The 22,972-nt window shown below is 37.5% G+C and overlaps 1 protein-coding gene across 1 annotated transcript in view; it reads left to right on the top strand.

The window, feature by feature from the left end:
• Positions 1-22,972, top strand: part of EFHC2 (EF-hand domain containing 2) — a 208,047-nt gene that overhangs the window by 5,106 nt on the left and 179,969 nt on the right. The window contains 1 exon segment of the mRNA XM_082446706.1: positions 5,240-5,297. Within this exon segment, the coding sequence (XP_082302832.1) occupies positions 5,240-5,297 (58 nt within the window).

Genomic DNA, 22,972 nt, shown 5'->3' with positions numbered 1-22,972 from the left:
TAAGGATTTGAAGAAGAACGTATACAGGAATGTCATTATTTGAAGTACTATAATCTTCTAGGAGTAAAAATTGAAGGTAATTGATCCGTAAGATTTGGGTATTAGATGATATAGAAGAATTCTTAGGAAGTGAGAGTCTTATTTGAATAAACTGTGATTATCAGCAATTTCAAATATTTCCCAGCTTGTGAAGCTTTGACTTTGCTTTATGCAGGATTGACATGCATGTCAACCACACAGTAAACAATGAAAGGGAAGTAAAAATCTGACTCATAAGCAAACTCAGTACTAAAAATGGAATTACCGTTTCATACACAACAGATGAGGTATGGACATTAAAGAGAAAAATGTGACCAAAGTAAAGAAGAAATGTTGCTCAGAGGAGTATTTTTTTGTTCTCTCCCTGAGCACCTACATATAGAAAACTCACGTTAAGAGCAGGTGAAGCAAATTTTAATGGCTGAAGGATGATTTAAAAAATACAACATTGACAGTAGGCCACAACACTTTCTTGTAATTACTCATCTGGGTGACGACTTCAAAATGCAGTAGCCATAATTATCAGAGAAATGCAAATCAAAACTGCAATGAGGTATCACCTCACACTGTCAGAATGGCCATCGCTAAAAACTCTACAAATAATAAATGCTGGAGAGGGTGTGGAGAAAAGGGAACCCTCTTACGCTGTTGGTGGGAATGTAAATTGGTGCAGCCACTATGGAAAACAGTATGGAGGTTCCTCAAAAAACTAAAAATAGAGTTGCCATATGATCCAGCAATTCCACTCCTGGGCATATATCCAGACAAAACTATAATTCAAAAAGATACATGCACCCCTATGTTCATAGCAGCACTATTTACAATAGCCAAGACATGGAAAAACCTAAATGTCCATCAACAGATGAATGGATAAAGAAGATGTGGTGTGTATATATATAATGGAATACTACTCAGCCATAAAAAAGAACAAAATAATGCCATTTGCAGCTACATGGATGGACCTAGAGATTATCATACTAAGTGAAGTAAGTCAGAAAGACAGATATCATATGGTATTGCTTCTATGTAGAATCTAAAATATGACACAAATGAACATATCTACGAAACAGAAACAGACTCACAGACATAGAGAACAGACTTGTGGTTGCCAAGGGGGGAGGGAGGGTGGGGGAGGGAAAGAATTGGGAGTTTGGGATTAGCAGATGCAAACTAGTGTATGTAGGATGGATAAACAACAAGGTCCTACTGTATAGCACAGGGAAGTATATTCAATATCCTGTGATAAACCATAATGGAAAAGAATATGAAAAAGAATATATATATGTATAACTGAGTTACTGTGCTATACAGCAGAAATTAACACAACATTGTAAATCAACTATACTTCAATAAAACTAAAAACAAATTGTAGCAGTAAAGGAAAGACTCCAGACAACATTTGCAACTCAAAATGTTTAGGCTGACTCAGGTATGATGATTATTTTACACACACACACACACACACACTCAAAACCCAAATATATGTTGGTTCAATTCTACTAATAGGCCTGTGCTTTAGATCTCAAGAGAATGGAATAATGATACAACCCAGGAAGAAAGAAAAAAGTATCCATGGGGCCAATATTACCCTTAGGGCAGAAAAGAGTTAACATAGCATGCCTAACTGCTTATCCTTGGAAAGGCCTGCTTACAAGATTGGCCCTTGGCTGGAGTCTGGGAACTTGGATTTGGGAAGGGTTCTCACCATTCCCAGAACTGATAAGGGCGGCTCACTGTGCCTAGACTGTGCAAACATTAAGGTTTATGCTGAATACCTGCTTGCCTTCTGGGAGTCTGGAATTCGGGGATGTGCTAAGCAAGGGGTACCTATGTGACCAGCCCCCAGTAAAAACCCTGGGCACCGTATCTATAAGGACCACCTATAGTTGGCAACATTTCATATGTGTTGTCACAAGTTGTTTGTGACTCCACTGGGAGAGGACGCTTGGAAAATTGCCCCTGGTCTCCCCTGGACTTCTCCCCATGCGCATTTTCCCTGGGCTGATTGTGCTTTGTCTCCTTTCACTGTGATAAATCTCAGCCATGAGTACAACTATATGCTGAGTCCTGTGAGAACCCCCCTTGAATCATCGCCTGGGGGTGGGCTTGGGGACCCCCGATACACCCTCAGACACAAAATGTGGTTGCTTTTATGACCTTACTTGAAAATCATTCTTACTCAATACTCTCAGACTCTCTCCCAGCATATCTTCCTCTTTGATGTGCCACAAATATCCAGTTAAAGCAGAGCCTGCTTTAAAAAAAAACATCTCATTGTTACATACAGAGTTCTAGAAAACAAAATATAGTTAGAAGTTGAAATTTCCCCCCAAAGAAGCCAGCTGGTTCTATCTAAGAGTGTCTGAATGTTGTAACTGACAATGAAAAAGTCTGTAGGTACGTGCAGCCCTCTGGGGATATTCTGTTTTGATGACAAGACACCTGACTCACTTTTCTAAAAAGTGAGATTTCCTTTTCTCTCTTTTCCACTTGGCAAGTCCTTGCTCAGCCTTCAAGATTTAGTTCAAATGTCACCTCCTTAGTGTAGCTTCTAAACTCCTCCAGGCTAAGTGGGTCCTTCCTTTGTCAGTTTGCACATTGTATTTTGTGCCCACTGCTTCCATAGACTGATTGGCTTACATTAAGATTGTTTACCTCTCTCTCCTGAACTTTGAGGTTCAGAACTAGGTCAAACCATCCACCAATCCCCAGACCACACCTTAGCGTGTGACAAAAAGCAGGTACCCAGAAACAGTTTGTCCCATAATATTAAATGAATCACTAGGCATCTATTTGATTCATAGATGAATTTAAATATATTTCTGTTTGCAGGACCTTTCATTCCCTGAGGTACTCTGAGATATAACTGAGTGAGATCTCGGTTTTGAAAAATTTCTGAAAAGTATATTTTATAGCACTACATTACTCATTATTATGAATCATCATTATCTTTGAGAGTTCATATTATTATAAAATATACAAGTCCTGGCATTTTGAAAATGTGAAGTTAAGAATCACTGTTCTAGCTCTTGCTAGAGCCAGTATGCAGCCAGACACTATCCCATTACACAGTATTTCGTCCTTTAAGAAACTGACCAAATATAATCACAGAGGAAGTGCCAAGTGGCTAACAGTTGTACGAATTCAAAGTAAACCAGATAACAAGAAAGCAATATTGGCCAGTAGTGCTGGTCTCTTAAAGATCAGCAAGGACCTCCTACTTCCCAAATACAGTGACCTTTTCTCCTCAAACTGCGGTGTCTGAAGCTGATGCTTTCCTGTTTCTGGAGACTCTCTCTTTCCTTGCTTTCTAGGGCACCACAATCTGTTACCTACCTTCCAGTTCTTCTGTCCTTTCTCTACTTTCCTCTCTGGCTTTCCATCCCCCTCCTACCCCTTAAGTGTGCTCACTCACTCATATTCTATCCATGGGCCTCTTTTCTTTCTGTTCCCTCACTTGAAAAAGAAGATAGTTAACAATTACCAAGCACCTGCTATTCAATTTAAGCCTCAAACTATTATATAGGTAGTATTATTATCCCCATTTTAAAGATGAGGAAGCTGAGGCACAAAGAGATTTAGTAAGTAGTCCCCGATCACATAGCTCACCAGGGGAAGAGGCTGGGATTGAAATCAGACAGCCCGGTTCCAGAGTCCAGACTCTTGACCACTCCATCACTCTTTTTTTATTTTTTAAAAAATTTTTATTGGAGTATAGCTGTTTACATTGTTGTGTTAGTTTCAGGTGTACAGCAAAGTGATTCAGTTATACATATACCTATATCCACTCTTTTTTAGATTCTTTTCCCATATAGGTAATTACAGAGTATTGAGTAGAGTTCCCTGTGCTATACAGTAGGTCCTTATTAGTTATCTATTTTATATATAGTAGTGTCCATCACTCTTTTTAGAAAGCATCTACAAAGCAAGACCCTTAGGTTCAGGGACTGGAAACCAATTGCAGTAGAGTGCTGAGTCTGGAAGAACTGAGGGTTGACTGTTTTCTTGTGAGTTCCTCAAAGGGATCTCAAAATCAGTTTACTTAAAACAGATACCATTTGCTCTGAAGTTGTGAGGCCAGGCAACTGAAAAAATCTTGGTAACACTGACCCCAAACTCATTACCTTTATGACTTTCTTATCTCTGGAACTGATACTACCATAATGGTGGAGACTGCACCAATGAGATACTTTTCTGTGACTGTATCAGTCCAAAGTGATCTCTTCACTCGTCATTTACCCCTGGTGTGACGTAAACATCACAACCACTGTGTATTGCACAGTGCTGGACACGTTGTCATCTTTTGTGAAAAGTATTTGCAGAATGAATGAACACATTTCTACCAGACTGTAAGTTCCAGAAAAGTAGGGGCAGTGACTCTCCTACATTGTATTCTGTAGGGAAGTACAGAATCTCACTAAATAATCCTTCAATTAGGTGTATCTGTTAAATTCCATTGATTGGAATCAACCTTTTCAGATGGGCACATTTGAATGCAGTGGAAAGCTTATTTCAGGATTTAAGAAATAGTTGCATCACTTTTAAGGAGCTTATTAAATTCTAAAAAGAGCCAATTTAAAAGCCTTTTTATTGAACCAAGAGCAAAAGTAATGAAAACCAATTTTGCCAAGTTAAAAAAACAGTGAAGCTCTTAATAATAATTGTTTTTGAACTCCCCATTGCTTAACTCGATACATTTGTTTCTGAGTAAAACTTTTCTTTCCTCTTGGGAACTCCTTAACCAGTCCCAAAGTTACACAGTAATTGCAGTGGTTAACTACTCTGCCAAATGCAGATCATCTGCCTGGGAGTCTGAATCACTTTTAAAAGCTCACTAATACTGCTCGTGGTGCAGAAACATTCATGGATGGTTCAGAAAATTCCTGCAGATTCACTTCAGGTTTTTTTCTCAAGTTAAATTAAAGTATTATTAAATTTCATATGTTTTATTAGATCTAACATATCTAGTCCAACTGTGTTCTTATGAAATTATTTCAGAGTATCTGGACTGTTATATTCTCTGTCTCCATCATTGGATCTGTAGACGCTGGATCTTGCCAGGGACTCTGGGGGATTTGCAGCTTTCTTCTTTGTACTTTGATATATTCCTTGACCATTTTTTTTTATAAAGAGCATTCCTCATTTTTATAAAATCAATATGTCATTACTTGATTTAAAATTTTTACTTTCTGTGTTTCAGGTTCAGTTCAGACAATGAAGGTCTATCGAGCTTCTGCTGTATGCTAAGATGCACATGGGTAAGATGGGGTTTCTTCCCTTACGGAGCTTTCAGCTCAGTTGGAGAGAGAAAAACATATATGGACAAAAGCATGTATGCTGGTGGTCTGTGCAGAGACTATGGGGATGGAGGAGTTCTCTTGGAAGAGAGAGCCTGGGTATGACAAGGACAAGTAGTAACTGACCAGGAGGCTGGGGGCAGGAAAGGCAGAGGCCTAGAGATAAGAGAACCCTCTTACACTGCTGGTGTATGGAAAACAGTGTGGAGGTTCCTCCAAAAATTAAAACTAGAGTTGCCATATGATCCAGCAATCCCACTCCTGGGCATATATCCAGACAAAACTGCAATTCAAAAAGATATATGCACCCTTACGTTCATAGCAGCACTATTCACAACAGCCAAAACATGGAAACAGCCTAAATGTCCATCGACAGATGAATGGATAAAGAAGATGTGGTACCTATATACAATGGAATACTGCTCAGCCATAAAAAAGAATGAAATAATGCCATTTGCAGTAACATGGATGGACCTAGAGATTATCATGCTAAGTGAAGTATGTCAGAAAGAGAAAGACAAATACCATACCATATCACTTCTATGTGGAGTCTAAAATATGATGCAAATGAACATATCTACAAGATAAAAACAAACTCACAGATATAGAGAACAGACTTGTGGTTGACAAGGGGGAGATGGGGTGAGGGAAGGAAGGATTGGAAAAAAAAGAAACATTGGGGTTTTTGTGTCTTGCTGTAAGCCTCACTGGGATTGCTGCTGAGTAATGTGCTGGGCACAGTCAGTGTGAAAAGATACTAGAGAGGTATCCAAAGACCAGCTCAAGAAAAGCTTCCTTCCTATTCTACGACTTTACACACATCCAGGCTTTATATATGTCCCCTAGTGGTGAATTTGTAAGAATATCTACTGTCTAATATTGTCAGAAATGGAAACACAGATCTTTTTCTGTACATTTAGATACACTGCATGTACAAGCATCTTCCCTTAGCCTCACAGCTGTCTTACTTTGTGGCTTTATCAATCTACCTTGAGTTTTTGTTTTATTGAGTTCCTCTAAAGCCTAAAATATTCTTTGGGAATTTTCTCCTCTTCCTTGTCACGATGTATCATTTGTTCAATATGTTGCTAGGTTCAATTTTCTAAGATTTTATTTAGGATTTTAGCAACTATGTTCATAACTGAGATTCACCCATAGTTTTTTCTTGCCCTCTCCTCCTTTCCCTTCCTCCTTTCCTCTTTCCCTTCTTTCTTTGCTAGCACTCTTTTTATCTGATATCAGTATTAGGGTTTTGCTAGTTAGCATAACAGAAGGAGAGTTGGAAACAATATTTTTAGAAGTTCTTGATCAGTGTAACGAGGAGAACATCTGTTCTTTGAAGGGTTAGGAGACATCGCCCATTAAACCCCCTGGGCCTGGTGGCTTTTTAGCAGTAATCTTGGATTGTCTTTTTTATTTCTTCCAAGGTTATTGATTTAGTCAGGTTTTCCACTTTTCATTTTTAAATTATCATATTGTAACATTGACTTTTTCATTTGATGTGTGGCTCTGTGAATTTTAAAACATGTAGATTTGTGTTACCCTTACCACAGTCAGCATATAGAACAGTTGCAACATCCCAAAACTTTCTCGTGCTCCCCTTCTAACCCCTGGCAACCACAGATCTGTCTTCCATCACTACAGTTTTGTCTTTTCAAGAAAGTCATATAAATGCAACCATACAGTATGGATCCTTATGTCAGATTTCCTTCACTTAGCAGAATGCATTTGAGATTTATCCACGGTGTTGCTTGTATTGGTAGTTCATTTTTATAGCTGAGTAGTATTCAATTCTATGGAAGTATCACAGTTTGTTTATCCATTCTCTCATTGAAGGACATTTGTGTTGTTTCCAGTTCTGGGCTATTACAGCTAAAACAGTTATAAATGTTTGCACACAAATTTTTTAATGCACACTGTTTTTGAGCATATGAGTTTATTTCTTTAGGGTAAATACCCAGGAGAGGGATTTTGGGGTCACATGATAAGTGTATGTTTAATTTTATAAGAAACTGCTAAACCACTTTCCAGAGCAGCTATACCATTTTGCATTCCCACCAACAATGTATGAGAGTTCCAGCATCACTCATTTTTGTTCTCTTGACTTGTTTTTAACTATATTTCTCTATAATGTTGATGGTGGCTTGTTTTTTGTTTTTTGGGTTTTTTTTTTTTGATGGTGGCGTGTTAACTGCATATATTTGATAAGCTTTCATGGTGAGCTTTTGTGGCTGAAATTTATTTTTATTTATTTGGATTGCGATCTGTTGTTTTTCCTGTAACTAAGGATTCATGTCTTCAAGCACTGTGGAGAATCCTTAGTCATTGCCCCTTTGAAGGTTGTTTTTTTCCACATTCTGTTTAATTTCTCTTTCTGGAACTCTATTAAGTATATGTTGGACTCTTTCATGCTTTTCTACATGCCTCTTTCTTTGTCACTCATTCATATTTTCCAGCTCTTAATCTCTTTGTGTTGCATTCTGGGAAATATCCCAAGAAATGTCTTTCAAGTCACCAGTCCGCTCTTCAAATATATCTAATTCCTTAAATTGTCCACTGAGGTTTTAACTTTAGTGATAACATTTATCATTTCTAGAATTCATATTGCAATTATTCCTTATCCTTTTTGGTAGTATACTGTCCTTTTCTCAAATTTGTATTTTTTTATTTTAAAAATAACTTTAACACATGTATTTTACAGTGTTTATTTGTGATATGGTTCTCAGATCTGCTCTATTTCCTTGTTTTCTCACGCCTATGATTCTCTCACTTAGAGAAGAAAAGAAAGAAAGAAAAAAAGAAAGAAAGGGTACCTCTACTTAGAAGGGAAATAGATCAAAGTAATGAGTAAAGTGATGCATAATTTGGTAACTGGGAGGCAAGGGAGAGATTAGCTTGCCCTAAGAAATGGAGAACTTTTATAAAAATGTCAGGAAGAAGCACATTTCTTTAGAGTTTCAACAAATATGTTTATGTGCCTAAATACTACTTTCTCAGTCTCTGATCTTCCTGTTTCTAATACAAAATTAAAAATAAAGTGGCATTTATTGAGCACCCATTATATGGCTGCTACAATACTAAGTACTTTACATACAATTTCATGTAATTCTCATGGCCATCTATTTTACAGATGAGAAACTGCCACACAGAGAGGTTAAGCGGTTTTCCCTGAGATCACCCAGCTAGTAAGTAGCAGAGGTGGGATTTGAACACATGTCTTTCTCTAATTCTTGTCACTTCTATTTCTTATCACTTGACTTTGTTAAGATAATAGCGGTAGTAAAGGGGTCTGTTTTCCAAGATTTTCTTCAGTTCTCTTCTTTGTATCATTTGTAATCTCCTATCAGAGAACTCATTTTCAGTTTTAACAGCTATCTCTATGTAGTGTACTCCCAAATATTCTGTCCTCGGTACTAACATCTCCTTTAAACTCCCCTAACCACTAATATCAAAGAAGTGGAACTGGACATTGCCTAATGGATAGCAAGAGGTGCACCTGTATAGCAGTTAAGCGCAAAGGCCTTGGCTGTGGACAGCTGGGATTTGAATTCCACTTCTATCACTTGTCAGCTGAGAAACTTGGACAAGTTGCTCAAACTCTCTGTGCCTATATTCTCATTTATAAAAAGAGAACGAGGTAAGTTTGCTATTATGTCTCAGACATATAATTTCTACCTCCCCCTGAAAGCATATCTTCCCTTTCTCCCCACCCCTTAGATGTAGGCACTTTCTTGTCTCATTGTCCCTAGAGCCCTTCCATGAAGTGTTTTGAATCTAGCTCTTTCTTTACAGTTCCTTGGTCACCACACTTTACCCCATCTTTGAATCACTTTAAGACCCCCCTCCCCTGTTTTTGCTTTGCTCTCAGGGTTTTCTCTTTTAATCCATCCAGTCTTTTCTCCATATAATATACCTTGAATATTTCCTGCAAGTCTATGATTCTTTGTTATTAAAATTTTTTCTGTTTTCTTTTTTTTTTTTCTGATGGTGAATTGCAAAATATCCAACTCCTATACAACAGAGAAAATTAAAGACAGCCAAACTTTCCCTAGGACATAACCACTGTTAATTTGGTGCACATTTTACTTAATATTATATATAACCATTATTAAAATTAGGTGCATATTTTATTTAATATTATACATAACCACTATTAACAATTTGTGCATATTCTATGTAATATTTTACACCGCCACTCTTAATATTTTGGTACATATTTTAATTAATATTGTGTATAAGGGTTTTCAACATTATCACTTGACCGTATATGTTGTTGACATATTGCCATGGTAGTGTTATAGATGTATATCATTATTTTTAAAAAATTGGTCTTTATTAAATATTGATTGAACACAAAACACTATTTATAAAGCATGTGTAAGGTATAAAGAATTTTCATACGATGAGCACTCATGTTCACGTCCCTCTGTTTAAGAAATAGAACATTTTCGTCACCTTTGAATTCCTGTTCCCTTCCTACTCAATTGTAGCTCTTATCATGTATTTCCACTTATCACATTCTTACTTTTCATTCTAGTTTGCATATATGTTTGTATAGCTAAACAATATATTGTTTGCTTTTGTGTGTTTTTGAAATTGATATAAATAGATCATTTTGTACGTTGTCTTCTGCAACTTGATTTTTTTCCCCCTCCACTTTATGTCTCTTTTGGGATTGTGACTGGAATGACATTAAGGAGAATTGATATGTTCATGATATTGAATCTTCCAGCCCATGAATGTAATATATTTCTCCATTTATTTAGGTCTTCTTTAATGCCTTTCAAAGTAGTTTATCATTTTCTCCCTAAATGTCTTGCTTATCTTCTGTTAGCTTTATTCCTAGATAGATATTACTTTTTGATTTATTCTAAATGGTCTTTTTAAAAGTTAGTTTTCTAGCTGTTTGTTGTTGGTAGATAGAAGCGCAATTGATTTTTTAAAAAATGAAACTGCTTATTTAACATCTGGAAACAGGACAAAAACATTTATTTGTTTATGAATACATACAGCTGTAGTGAAATTCTATAAATTTGGTTGGAAAGATGGATGGAAACTTCAGGATAGTGTTATTTGGAGAGGCAGAGGGAATGGGATTAAGGAGAGGCAGAAAGAGGACATTAATGGTATCCATAACATTTTATTTCTTTGTGAAGCAAATATGGCTAAATATTAAGATTTGTTAAGGCTGCATAGCAGGTATATGAGTGATTATTTTATTATTCTTTGTACCTTTTTGAAATAGGTCATAATTTTTAAAAATGAGATACACAATATTAATTATATGCTCAAAATAAATCACTTTCATGATGGATGACCTCAGAATCCATTAATTCTATTGATTATTCTAAACTGGACCTTGTAGAGTGGGGGCTGTGTACTGAACCCAGGCTCCAGATGTGATTGTTTTTTTGTGCTCTGTAATTAAACAAATGAACCAGCAATGAAATGCCAGAGATTTTACATAAGAATCTGGATTTCTGAATTCTCTTAAAACGTTAGAAAATCTGACAACACTATACTTTCATGAGGTAATTGTCAATTAGATACGAATAAGTAGTGGCTGCCTGTTTGTTTATTGACTGTTTATTATGAAAAATTTCCAACATTTTCAAAGATAGAGAGAAGGGCACAATGAGCTCCCAGACACCCATTGTTGAAATTCAACAGTTATTGACTCATGGCCAATTTTGTTATATCTATTTGCGCTGATCTCCCGATCCCTGGGTTAGTTTGAAGCAAATCCCAGACATTGTATCATTTCATCCATAAGTACTTTAGTATTTATCTCTAAACGATAAGTACCTTCAGAAGACGTAACCATGATTGTATTGTCATACCTAAAACATTTAACAGTAATTCCTAATATAACCAAACATCCAATCAATATTCAAAATTTCCCCATCTTCTCAACTTTATTTTACTGTTTGTCCAAGTAAGAATTCAAATAAGGCCCTTACACTGCGTGGGTTTGATATATTTCTTAAATCTCTGGGATGTTGTAGTGAGACTTAGATCAACACTGTTCAATAAAATTTTCTGTGATAACCCAAAATGTTCTATATCTGTGTACTCAATGTGGTAGCTACTAGCCATGTATGGCTATTGAGCACTTGAAGTATGACTAGTGCAACTGAGGAAATGAATTTTTAATTTTATTTAATTTTAATGAATTAAAAATATTTCCTTATAGCTTTATTGAAAGAAAATTCACATACCACAAAGTTCACCTTTTAAAGTGTACAATTCAGTGGCTTTTAATATATTTACAAGTAGTACATTGATCATCATTTATTCTAGAACATTTATGTCATCCCTAAAAGAAACCCATTAACAATCACTCCCCATTTCTCCTGCTCCCAACCCTCAGCAACCACTAACCTACAGCCTTTCTCTATGGATTTGCCTATTTGGATATTTCATATGAGGAACTTATACAATATATAGCCTTTTGTATATTGCATTTTTCACTTCACATAATGTTTTCAAGGTTGATCAACTGATACATTAATATGAATCAGTTAATTTATATAATTTTATGGCCAAATAATGCTCCATTGTATGCATATACCATAGTTTGCTTATCCATTCATCAAATGATGGACATTTGGGTTATTTCCACTTTTTAACTCTTATGAATAATGTTACTATAAACATTCATGTACAAGTTTTTGTGTGGACATATGTTTTCAATTCTACTGAGCATATACCTAAAGATGGAATTTCTGGGTCATATGGTAAAACTCTGTGTTTAACTTTTATAGAAACTGCCAAATGGTTTTCCGAAGCAGATGTAATATTTTACATCCCATTAGGAATGTATGCAGGTTCCAAATTCTCCACATCTGCACCAATACTTATTATTGTCCATCTTTTTGAGTATAACCAATCTAGTGGGTGTGAAGTAGTATCCCATTGTGGTTTTGATGTCCATTTCCCAAACAACTAATGATATTGAACATCTTCTCATATGTTTACTGGCCATTTGTATATCTTCTTTGGAGAAATGTCTATTCAAATCCTTTGTCCATTTTTAAATTGGGTCACTTGTCTTTTTTGTTGAGTTGTACGAGTTCTTTATAAATTCTAGATACAAGTCCCTTAGAAGATATGTGATTTCAGATATTTTCTCCCTTGCTGTGAGTTGTCATTTCATTTCTTGATGGTGTCCTCTGAAGCATGAAAGTTTTTAAATTTGATGAAATCAATTTGTCTATTTTTCTTTTGTTGCTTGTGCTTTAGGTGTCATACCAAGAAAATCATTGCCTAAACTAAGTTCAAGATTTACTCCTATATTTTCTTCCAAGAGTTTTACAGTTTTAGCTCTTACATGTAGGTCTCTGGTCCATTTCAACTTAATTTTTGTTTATGGTATGATGACCATGTATTGGTGTGTAGCAGGGGTACAAATTCATTCTTAAGATATGGATATCCAGTTGTTGCAGCACTATTTGTTGAAAAGATTATTCTTTCCTCCACTGAATTATCTTGGCACCCTTGTCAAAAATCAATTGACTGTAAATGTAAGAGTTTACTTCTGGACTGTCAATTTTATTCCATTGATCTGTATGTGACCTTTATACCAGTAACACACTGCCTTGATTATGGTAGCTCTGTAGTAAGTTTTGAAATTGGGAAGCACAAATCCTCCAACTTTGTTCTTCTTTTTCAAGACAGTTTTAACTATTTTGGGTCCCTCGCGTTTCCATGTGAATTTTCAGATCAGGTTTTCTGCAAAAAAGCATTTTAAATTATGATAGTGATTGCATTAAATTTTTAGATCAATATGAAAAGCATTGCGATCTTACCAATATTAAGTCTTCCAATCCATGAAATAGGTATCTTTCCATTTTTTAAGGTTTTTTTTAAGTTTCTTTCACTGATGTTTTGTAGTTTTCATGTACGAGTGTTTTAGTTTTTGGTTAAATTGATTCCTTAGTATTTTATTCTTTTCGATGCTATTGTAAATATTAATTTAGCTTTCAAATTGTTCATTGTTAATGTACAAAAATACAATTGATTTCTGTGTATTGGTCATGTATCCCTGAGAGCATTGTTGAACAGAGTGGCAAGAGTGAACACTCTTGTCTTTTTTCTGATCTTAGGGAGAGGGTATCCTATATTTCACTATCAGACGTGATGTTACCTGTGTGTGTGTGTTTTTATTTTATTTTTGTTGTTGTTGTTGTTGTTGTTGTTTTTTGGTGTGTGTGTGTAAGGCTTTTATTAGGTTGAGGAAGTTCCCTCCTATTCTCAGTTTGTTGAGTGTTTTTATCAAAAAACAGTGCTGGATTTTGTCAAATGCTCTTTCTGTGTCTATTGAGATGATCATGTGGTTTTTGTCCTTCATTCTGTTAATATGATATATTACATCAATTAATTTTCAGATGCTAAACCAACTCTGCATTCTTGGAATAAATCCCACTTGGTCATGGTGTATACTCTTTTTTATATATAGCTGGATCTCGCTTGCTAGTATTTTGTTGAGGATTCCTGTATCTCTGTTCTTAAGGGGTATTCATAACCTTTCTTTTCTTGTGATACTAGCCTAATAGAATGAGTTAGGGAGTGCTCCCTTCTCTTCTATGTTTTGGAAGAGTTTGTGAAGGTTGGTGCTAATTCTTCTTTTAAATGCTCAGGATGAGGACTTGAAATGTGGATATAACCCAAGTGAGCACAAAATAATGAAGAGCATCAATTTTCAGGAGCTCAGAGGAATGGGGCAGTGATATTTATGAGGACATCAGGGCAAGGGAGGCTTGAGAGGCAAGGCTTCAATGGAGGAGAAAAGGAAGTTCCAGCAGAAATACTGTCAAAGGCACTCCCTCCTGCTGCCAAGGGCTCTTGCATCTTGTCGAAAGGCTCTAGATTGCAGGATGACCTCATTCCTCAAAAGAAATTCTCCAACCGGGCAAATATTTCCTTGCTCATAGGCTAGTTTGGGCTTGCTCAGAAGTATTAGCTCTGCTGGCCTCCCCTGCGCTTTCTTCATCCACGGGTGTGTGTAACATAGATTCTTTGAACATCAATAACAGTGCTTCCCAGAACTGGTCCTGACATGCCCCAAAGTGTTTTCAGTTATTTCCAGGGGTGTCTTGCAAGTCTCAGAACTCGTTTACTTTCAATTTATTTTAAAGAGAGATACATGCCATTTCAGATGTTCCTTTGTGGTAGATGTGTCAGAGCAGAAGGAATGGGAAGATAGGTGTCATGGAAGGAAAACAAAGCAAGAAGAAAAGTTGCACGTTGCAGAAGACTGAGAATCTCCGATCTGGGGTATTTAGAAGTGTTCACTCTGTCCTAATCACTGATTAATCCCAATGTCTGGAAGCGGTCCTGGCACATCAGAGTAGATGCTCAATAAATATTTGCTAAATGGAAAACGATTGAATCAATGAATGTAAGACTCTATGTGTGAAGTATCTACAGAAGTACAAAAGTGGAGGTATCAGTGTGCTCAAAGGAGATAGCATGTGTGAACAGCCAGGGCGATAGATGTGTGTGGCCGACTCAGGCCCTAGATTTTTCGGACAGCTCTAATTTAAGATATTTTGTTCTGTTACCCCCTTAAGAAAGTCATTCTTATTAGAACCGCTTTTCTGTTTGGAAAATATCCTCCTTGTAGAAGGCAGAGGCCTTCTGGGTGTGGAGTGTGTGAGTTGTGACATATTGAAGAGGACACTGGACTTGGAATCAGAAGGTGGGAGTCCCAGCTCTACTACTTGCCCCATAGATGGGATGACCAGAAACATTTATAAACACACAAGGGAGCAATCTGACACAAAGAAGAGTCAGCCAACACAGGAAAGAGGGAAGGTGAACATCAGAGGGTAGAATTGTTGGTTAAGGACCCTAAACTAAGTATTTTAAAAATGATTAAAGAGAAAATAAGCAAGAGAAATTATAAGAGCAGGATCCCACTTAAAAGAAAGAACATATAGACTTAAAAAGAACAAGGGAAACTTCTAGAAATAAAAGTATATTTATTGAAATGAAAATTTCAATGTATTGGCTATAATCACTTTTAAAACATTTAATATTATTTGGTAAAACTGAAGACGTTCAATTGTCTTAAAGAAGTTATAAGTACAGAAATAAACACTAGAACAAAAACACAAGCCTTCTTGAACACCAAGAGAATTTATAAATTACAATAGCAAAGAAAACACATCATGAAGAAAAAGAAGCAGTAAACGTACATAGTTTACATGGTGATTACAATATAAAATAATATATCAGAGTTGAGATAAAAAAAATATGTCCTATCAAGAAGTGTGAATGGGCTTAACTCACCTACTAAAAGAAAAATATTTTCAATATGGCTCACAAAGCAAGACCCAAATATCTGGTGTATGCAGATACATTCAAATCAAAATGAGTCAGACAGGCTAAAAATAGAGGCATAAGAAAATGAAAATAACAAATAAGTGGGGACTGTGAGATCAAGGATATCAAACAAAGTAGAATTCAGGCCAAAAAATAATTAAATGTGACAAAAAAGGATATCTTATTTCAATTTCACAATGTAGGTATAACAGTTATGAAAACCTATGCACCAAATCTCTAAAAATCTTTAAAAAGCAGAAACTATAGATGCAAGATGATACAGATAGAAACAGATTGCTAATAGGAGACTTTAATAGGTCATTCCTAGTGCAGAACAGATCAAGTGGCAGAAATATAAGTAAGGATACAGAAGAAGTAAACAACATAATCAATAAAATAGATCTCATTTACATATAACGAACTTTAGAACTGAATAATAGGGAGTATGCCTTCCTTCTCAGCTACGCATAGCATAGTTACAAAAATCCATGAAATGTTAGGTCACAAAGAAATCGACAATAAGTTTTATACAATGGAAATATTACAAACAATACTTTATTATCACAGTAAAATAGAACTAGGATTAAAAAATTTTTTCCAACTAGAAATTTAAAAGTCTTCTATTAAACAACTGGAGTGAAATGGAAAATACAAGCCAACATTACAGAATATCTTTAAAAACAAACAAACCAGTATGAAAACACTACATATCAGACACTATTGGATACATTTAAAGTAGAACTCAGAGGAAAAATTCATATACTTAAACACTTAAATCAATAAAAATGAATGAATTATGTCAACTTAAAAAGTGAGAGAAAGAACAACAAATGAGCCACAAGAAAGGGCAAAGAGGAAAAAAATAAAGGCAAAAGCAGAAAAATAATGAAGATTAGGAATAGAAAACAGTAGGTCAGAGTAATAAATCAAAATTCTGGTTCTTTGAAAAAAGTAACAAAATATATAAACCACTAGCTAAATTAATCAAATGGAAAAGGGAGAAACACAACTACAAAATAAGAAAGACAAAGGAGAAACAGACAAGGATGGAGCAAAAAACTGAGCGAGAGCTAGAAATGGGAAAAGAATGAACCAGACTGTTTTTCAAATGAGTAACATAATCAGTCTAAACAGGGAGGAGAGGACAAGAGTGGGGAAACACAGCCAACTCATTTTGGAACACAGTATTTTGACTAAATACATTAAGACTAAAGAAAAAAAAACCCTGAAAACATATATTGAACTTTAGTTAGTAGGTTTGTTTTCACAATAACATGAGTTAGCTATTCTGAAACTGCTTTGGGGGTCTTTTAGTATTGAGCAAATAAGTAAATATTTTGAGGGTAATTGGAATCAGATTTCTTACAGTTTGAGAAGGGCATTATAGATGTGGAAAGGGGAACTCGACCACATACTCTATTGTGTTGACTGAAATTGGACATATCAGTATAAACTCAAGGGTTTTAATATGTCTTTATATCTATCTATCTATCTATCCATCCAAAGACAGAAATGGAAAGAGACATACTATCTGTGCCTATCTATGTCTGCCTATACCATAGATATCTCGAATATCTTGTAGTGACAGAGTACAAGGAAGTACTTGAAAAATGGTAGGGAAAATCAAAAGAACAGAGGAGTCAGCTTAGAGGGACTCCCACTGACCAAATGTAGGACGATTTTAACATCAAAATAAATAATAATAGTAACAGATCATAATGCACGGAATAAAACAAGAGTCTGTAGACCATTCTGATGTAAATGAATGAATAAATAAATAAATGGAGAGAAAGAAAAGTTCTTCCTTGTAGAAGAATGCCAACTAATATATGTAGAAGGAATGGTGGAGTTAAGGAATCATCCTTTGGCAATCACAGTGGTAATAAATGATTTGGGCAAAATCATCATTGATGCTAGTAGTTTAATGAGGAACTCGGTATTTACATAGTTCCAAATGATCACCTCACAGAATTCTTATTAATTAGAAAGGCAAAAAAAAAGTCACTACAGTGGAGAAACTTGGCATGCACCACCTTAACCAGTGATCAAAGTTAACTTCACTGTTGATGGTTAAAATACACATTATGTACCTGCTCCTTTGATGAATGAGAAGGACACAGCGTTCCTCTTGTGGTGTTCCTGCTAAAAATGCCATGAACAAAAAGACAGTCATTTACTCAGGAGAAAACACTGGTCAAACCGAAACTGAAGAACATTCTACCAAATAATGTTCTTATTCTTGTTGAAGAGGCCTATTCTCTTCAACAATATCAAGGTCAGGAAAGACAAAGAAAGATGGAAGAACTGTTCCAGATCAAAGGAGAATAAAGAGATGTGACAACTAATTTGTGATGTTAGATGAGATTCTGGACCAGATTTTTTAAACTAATTTTTTTTGCTAAAAAGAACGTTTTGGGGACAATTGACAAAATTTGAATTAAATATTTTAGATTAGGAAATAGTACTCAATTAATACCAATTTTCTGATTTTGATTACTGTACTTCAGTTATGTAAGAGAATGTCCTTGTTATTAGGAAATATATACTGTAGTATTTAGGGGTAAAGGGACATGATGTCTGGTATTTACTCTAAAATGGAAAATTTGGATATACAGAAGGAATGATAAAACACGAATGGTAAAATATAAAACAATTGGGGGAATCTGGGTGAAGGGCAAACAGGAGTTGTTCGTACTATTCTTGCTACTTTTCTATTAGTTTGAAATTATTTCAATTTAAAAAGTAAGAAAAAAGAAACATTTAAAAATATTTGTAAGAACATGTAGGAGAATAATTTTGTTCTACAGGATTTTTTGAATTTACATACAAAGCACAAACCATAATGGGAAAGAATGATCTAAGTAGAGTAAAATGACATATTCATGTACAATAAAGAAATCTATAAATGGAGAAGACAAACCACAAATGATGAGAAAATATTTGCTATGCCTAAGATTAGTATCCAGAATATATATTAAAAGTTACAAATGATCAAATAGAGAAATCAGCAAAGGATATGAATGGATGAGTCACAGAAGAAGGTAACAAGCCTGTGAAAGGATGACCAACTGCACTAGGAATTAGGGAGAAACAAATTAAAATAACAATGGCATACCATTTCACATTTATTCAGATGATTGTTCAAAAATATACAATTTGATAATACCTATTGTTGAAAGGATGAAGGTGAAAGGGGAACTTTCTTAATCGGTTCAAAGATTCTGGAGATCCAGTACAGATGAAGGTGTGAACAATTCCACCTTTAGGTATATAGCCTAGATAATCTCCAAAGAAACAGGAGAGGGTTGTTCTTTGCAGCATTGTTGATAACTACTGAAAAACTGGAAACAACCTCATCGTCATCAACAGATGACATCAACAGCTGACAACAGAGGGATCAGTGATTTGTGGTATAATCATACAATTCGTTTAAAATGGATGAAATAGATCTACATGTGTTAACATGTAGAAATCTCAAAAACAAAATCTTAGGTGAAAAAAGCAGGTAGCAGAAACTTATAGTGTAGGGCTTCCCTGGTGGCGCAGTGGTTAAGAATCCACCTGCCAATGCAGGGGACACGGGTTCGAGCCCTGGTCCGGGAAGATCCCACATGCCGCTGAGCAACTAAGCCCGTGCGCCATAACTACTGAGCCTGCGCTCTAGAGCCAGGGAGCCACAACTACTGAGCCCACATGCCACAACTACTGAAGCTCGCATGCCTAGAGCCCGTGCTCCACAACAAGAGAAGCCACTGCAATGAGAAGCCCGCGCACCACAACGAAGAGTAGCCCCCACTAGCTGCAACTAGAGAAAGCCCACGCATAGCAACGAAGACCCAACACAGCCAAAGATAAATAAATAAAATAAATAAATTTAAAAAAAAAGAAATTTATAGTGTAAAATTTATAAACACAGAAAAACAATAATGTATGCTTTTAATGAATAAAAAAGGAGATAGAGTCCCTGCCCTGGAAGAACTTGGGGGCATTTGAAGAGAGTCAAGTAAAACCATGATTACAATGCAGTACCACAAAAGCCACCATTAGAATGGGCACCTAATACAGATGGGGGAGTGGAGAAGGTGGAGGAAGTTTTTCCAGAAATGACAAAGCCTTCCACACCTCTCTCCCACGCTTAACCAAGTCCTGAAAGACAAGAAGGGGTTACCCAGGTTAAAGATAGGAAGGAAGGGTGTTTTCTAGCAGATAGTGACATTTGCAAAATCCCGGAGGGGAGAAACTGCGGAGCCCGGTTTGGAAACTGCCAGTGGTTTCTCGAAGCTGGAGTAGAGGAGCGGGGCAAAGAAAGGGATGGAGGGAGTTCGTGGGCGCCTTCTGACATAGGCTCTGACTGGGCTAAGGAGCTGGCCTGCCTCGTGAAGGATAGAAGAATATTGAAGCAGAAGAGTTACCAGGTGCATCATGAATTATATAAGAGGATGGCTCTGGAGGCAAGATTATTTAGTTGTTTTTTGTTGTTGTTGTTTGCTTGTTTTAAAAGAAAACCAGACAAGAAATAATGGGGTCTCGATTGAGACAGAAGGGGTGGTGGCTGAGAGATACCCAGCGTGTCCAAACTGTAGAGTAGGACTCAGGGAGGGATTAGCTGTAGCCGTGGGGAGAGGAGCTTCTGGCTTGGGCATCTTGGGTGCATGATGGACTGACAGAGGTTGCATTTTGTGCCAACTCACGCCGCCCCTGGCCACCATGATTGCACCAGGAACGAGCATCTTACAAATGTTTAGTTCAAATATAAAAAGATACAGAGGAAGGACTGAGGATGGTGGTTACCGCTGAATGGGTTTTCTCCGGTGCTGGTGATCGCGCGGGTGGGGGTGGGGAGACAGATGGGGGGTATGTGTGGCTTTGGATTCATCTGGAACGTTTTCATTACAAAATTAAAGCTGATGTAAATGTAACATTCACTGGTGTTACATTTCTGGGAGCACACGGGTGTCATCTTATTTTCTGCACTTTTCTGTGTGTTTGAACTAAATTTAATAACCAAATGGCAAGAAATGTGCAAGCAACAGAGGAGCTTCAGTACATGAAAGGCTTTGAGCCCCATCCAAGGGTTAAACCAGCGAGCCGCGGGGGCGGGGAATGGTGCGGTCGTCAGCCTTTGTGCCTGCACAATGCGAGTGGAGAGAAAAGCCTCGGGAGACCCGTACCCGGCTGAGTGGGTGGGGGGGGGAGGTGCGGGCGGGGAGCTTTTCCCCAGCCCCGCCCCGGCCCCGCCCCGAGCCCCCGGCCTGTCGAAGCCCCTTCTCCTTTTGTGACACCTATTTCGGTCTCTAGGTAACGTGGGGTCGGGGGTCAAACAGCGCGGCCTCAGGGTGGCAGCTGCCTGCCGGCCCATCTTCTCGGTCCCTTGACCCTCGGACGCTCAGAGCCATGGCGCTGCCGCTGCTGCAGGGCAACAGCTTCAACCGCGACGTGAATAGTGAGGGCGCCCGAGGTCAGAGGTCCCGGCCGGAGTCTGGGGTGCAGGTGTGGACACTTCCCCGGCCCCTACTGGAGGCCTCCTGACGCTGCTTCGCCTTCTGTGGATTAGGCGCAGCTTGGACCAAAGTTTGCAGGCTGGTGGAACCCTTACTCTCTACCTCCCCTTCCCCCTCTCTCCAACTGCATCTGGATACTTTTCCTACGTTAGATACAGAAGTGGAGTCCTTATAGGTGTTAGGACCCTCGATGGGAGCCGATGGTAGGTTGCTGATGATAGTCATCGTTGAGCGTTGAAGGTGTGCCAGGAGCTGTGCTTTAATCACCTTACACAGCATTAGATGTTCCCGACAGCCCTTTGTATTAGCTACTATTTTTAATTCCCATTTTGCAGTGGAGGAAACTGAGGCACAGAGTGATGAGTCAGTCACTCACTGGCCAGAGCTACACAATCTCAGTGGTGAAGCTGGGTTCCCTCCAGGCAACCAGTCTCCACAGCCCGGGAGCCTAATCACGACGAGCCTTAATACCCTTTGTGAAAGAGTTTGCTATTAGAGTGAAGAAACCTGGCACTCTCAAGGCTGGTAGGGGGCAGATAAGGGTTCCACCTGCCTATAAAGTTTGATCCTAAACTTTATAGTGAAGGATCCAAAGGTGGAGGAGTTCTTTCTTCATTTAGAATTGGCAATGGTTCATTTCAAAACAAGATGAAAGTACCAAACGACACAACACAACAACATTAAAAACCTTGAGCATGCAAGAACTTTTGCCAGTAAATAGCATCTTATTTAAACCACGGCAGAAAAATGATTGAGGTTTTTGTTTGCACTGGTCACTACTCTTTACTTGGGTTTTCCAGTTGTGTCTGTAGGAAGTAGGTAAGTAATACACTGATGGGAGGGAACTTGCTGGAGCCACTCAAGGTATTTGTGTAAACCTCTGTTAAGTTTAGAAAGCAGGCAGCAGATTGAAGCATTCGACTTTATGGATCCTGAACAACGTCTGCATCCAAGTTGTTGGCCCTAAAGTACCACTTATCTTTATAGCTTCAGGCCACTGCATTCTGACCCCCACAGGTTAGCTGGCCAGTTCAACTTGTTTCTTGACCACTGGTTTGTGCATTTCTTGGCTGATGCATAGAGGCTGGCCTTCCAGCCTAACGTTGCCCTTAGGTAAGATTAAGCCAGTCACACAAATTAAGTAAGACCCCTGAAAGGCAGGGCATGAAAAAAGATTCCAGAAGTAAAGAAGCATGCTGCGTAAAAGTAATTGTAGTCAAAATTGAACGTAGAGCCCACAGCTTTGGGCCTAGCAACACTTCAGATTCACAGCTCTCACGTGCAGTGATTAAGGGTGGGAAGGAAGAACAGTGGTTGAATGAGATATTTTAAAATCTGCAAGGCTGCACTCAGTGTACTTTTGCTTTTTTTAAAGTTTTTTTTAATTGTGAAGTATAACACATATACAGAAAAATGCACAATGGATGATCACAGAATGAACATCAAGAAAGAAAATATTACCAGGACTCCCAAAGCATCAACGTTGACTAGGGTTGCTGGATTTACCAAGTAAAAATACACGTCCCAAATATTGCATGGGACCTACATATATTAAAAGATTCTTTGTTGTTTATCTGAAATTCAAATTTAACTGAGCAGCTTGTATTTTACATGGCAACCCTACCTATGACCCTTTCTGGTCTTCACCCCTTCCCTGTTCTCCAAAGGCAACCCCTCTCCTGGCTGCTACCACTGTAGTTCGGTTTGGCTTGCTTTTGAAATTTCTATCAGTGCAAATGTCTGGTTTTTACCCTTTTGTGACTGGATTTTTTTTTTTTTTAAGCTCAACATTGTTTGCGGGATTCGTTC

Source organism: Balaenoptera physalus (assembly GCF_965194825.1).
Source record: "Balaenoptera physalus genome assembly, chromosome: X".
In the NCBI taxonomy this organism is placed as follows: domain Eukaryota; kingdom Metazoa; phylum Chordata; class Mammalia; order Artiodactyla; family Balaenopteridae; genus Balaenoptera; species Balaenoptera physalus.
The sequence above is the reverse complement of the archived record's forward strand: the minus strand, read 5'-3'. Positions and strand labels throughout refer to the sequence as shown.